This window comes from Malurus melanocephalus, unplaced genomic scaffold (assembly GCF_030028575.1).
Source record: "Malurus melanocephalus ecotype Western Australia unplaced genomic scaffold, MMel_1.1 scaffold_1485, whole genome shotgun sequence".
NCBI classification, from domain to species: Eukaryota; Metazoa; Chordata; class Aves; order Passeriformes; family Maluridae; genus Malurus; species Malurus melanocephalus.
The window spans coordinates 14,462-15,570 of NW_026624717.1; the positions used below are offsets into that span (position 1 = coordinate 14,462).

Here is a 1,109-nt window from a genome sequence, read left to right on the forward strand (position 1 = left end):
TGTCCCTGTCCCTGTCCCCCCCTTGCTCTGTCCGGCCAGCCCAGACCGCTCCCGTGGCATTGGGGACAGGCAGGAATTGTCCCTGTCCCCGTCCCTACAGCCCCCAGAGCCGCTCCCATCCCCTGAGGGGTGGATGAGGAATCCCAGAGACGCTCGGGGATGAGGAACGGGAGCGCTGCAGCCGCTCCCCGGCTCTGGCAGCGCTCCGGAGGCGCTCGCAGGGAACAAAGAGGCCCCTTGGCCACGGCTGGGACCGCTCCAGGAGCCGCTGGGGCCTCGATCCCTGCGCGGGGGAGCAGAGCAGCCGCTCCCGGCGGCTTCTGGAACGCGCGGGGAGATCCCAAATGCCGTGGGAATGGGACCGGTTTGGGTCTGGGATGGTCAGTGGGACACTGGGGTGGTGTTCCTAAATGCCATGGGGATCTGGGGCTGGGATGGTGGTGGGACACTGGGGTGGAGTTCCTAAATGCCATGGGGATCTGGGGCTGGGACAGCCAGTGGGACACTGGGGTGGAGTTCCTAAATGCTGCGGTGACCTGGGTTTGGGATGGTGGTGGGACACTGGGTTGGAGATCCCAAATGCTGCGGGGACCTGGGTTTGGGATGGTGGTGGGACCCTGGGATGGAGATCCCAAATGCCATGGGGATCTGGGGCTGGGATGGTGGTGGGACACTGGGATGGAGATCCCAAATGCCACGGGGACCTGGGTTCGGGACGGTGGTGGGACACTAGGATGGAGATCCCAAATGTCACAGGGATGGACCCAGCCTGGTTCTGGGACAGCCCCTGGGACCCCGGGGTGGCGCTGGAAGGGCAGCGGGGTTGGGAGTGCCAGGAGCGGGACAGCCGGGCTGGGACACCCTCACCTTCTCTTTGGGGTCGTCCCTCGGGCTGCTCCTTCCCGAGGCTCTCCCCGGTTCCTGTGGGGACAGCAGAGCGTGGGTGGGACCCGCCMGGGTTATCCCACCCCTGGGTGCCCCCTCTCCGCCAATCCTGCCCCGGCCACCACAGAGGGGACAGCGGTGACACCASAGGGGCCCGACACCTCCGGTCCCTGACAGCTCCTTCCCACTGAGGGGAGAAACTGAGGCAGGGATTTTCCAGGGGC

The 1,109-nt window shown here is 66.5% G+C and overlaps 1 protein-coding gene across 1 annotated transcript in view; it reads right to left on the reverse strand.

The window, feature by feature from the left end:
- LOC130587045 (collagen alpha-1(XVI) chain-like) overlaps positions 1 to 1,109 on the reverse strand; it is a gene marked incomplete at its 3' end in the record, with an annotated part of 20,924 nt that overhangs the window by 13,113 nt on the left and 6,702 nt on the right. The window contains exon 9 of the mRNA XM_057388003.1: positions 868 to 947. Coding sequence (XP_057243986.1) covers positions 868 to 947 — 80 coding nt within the window. The remainder of the gene's footprint in view (positions 1 to 867; positions 948 to 1,109) is intronic.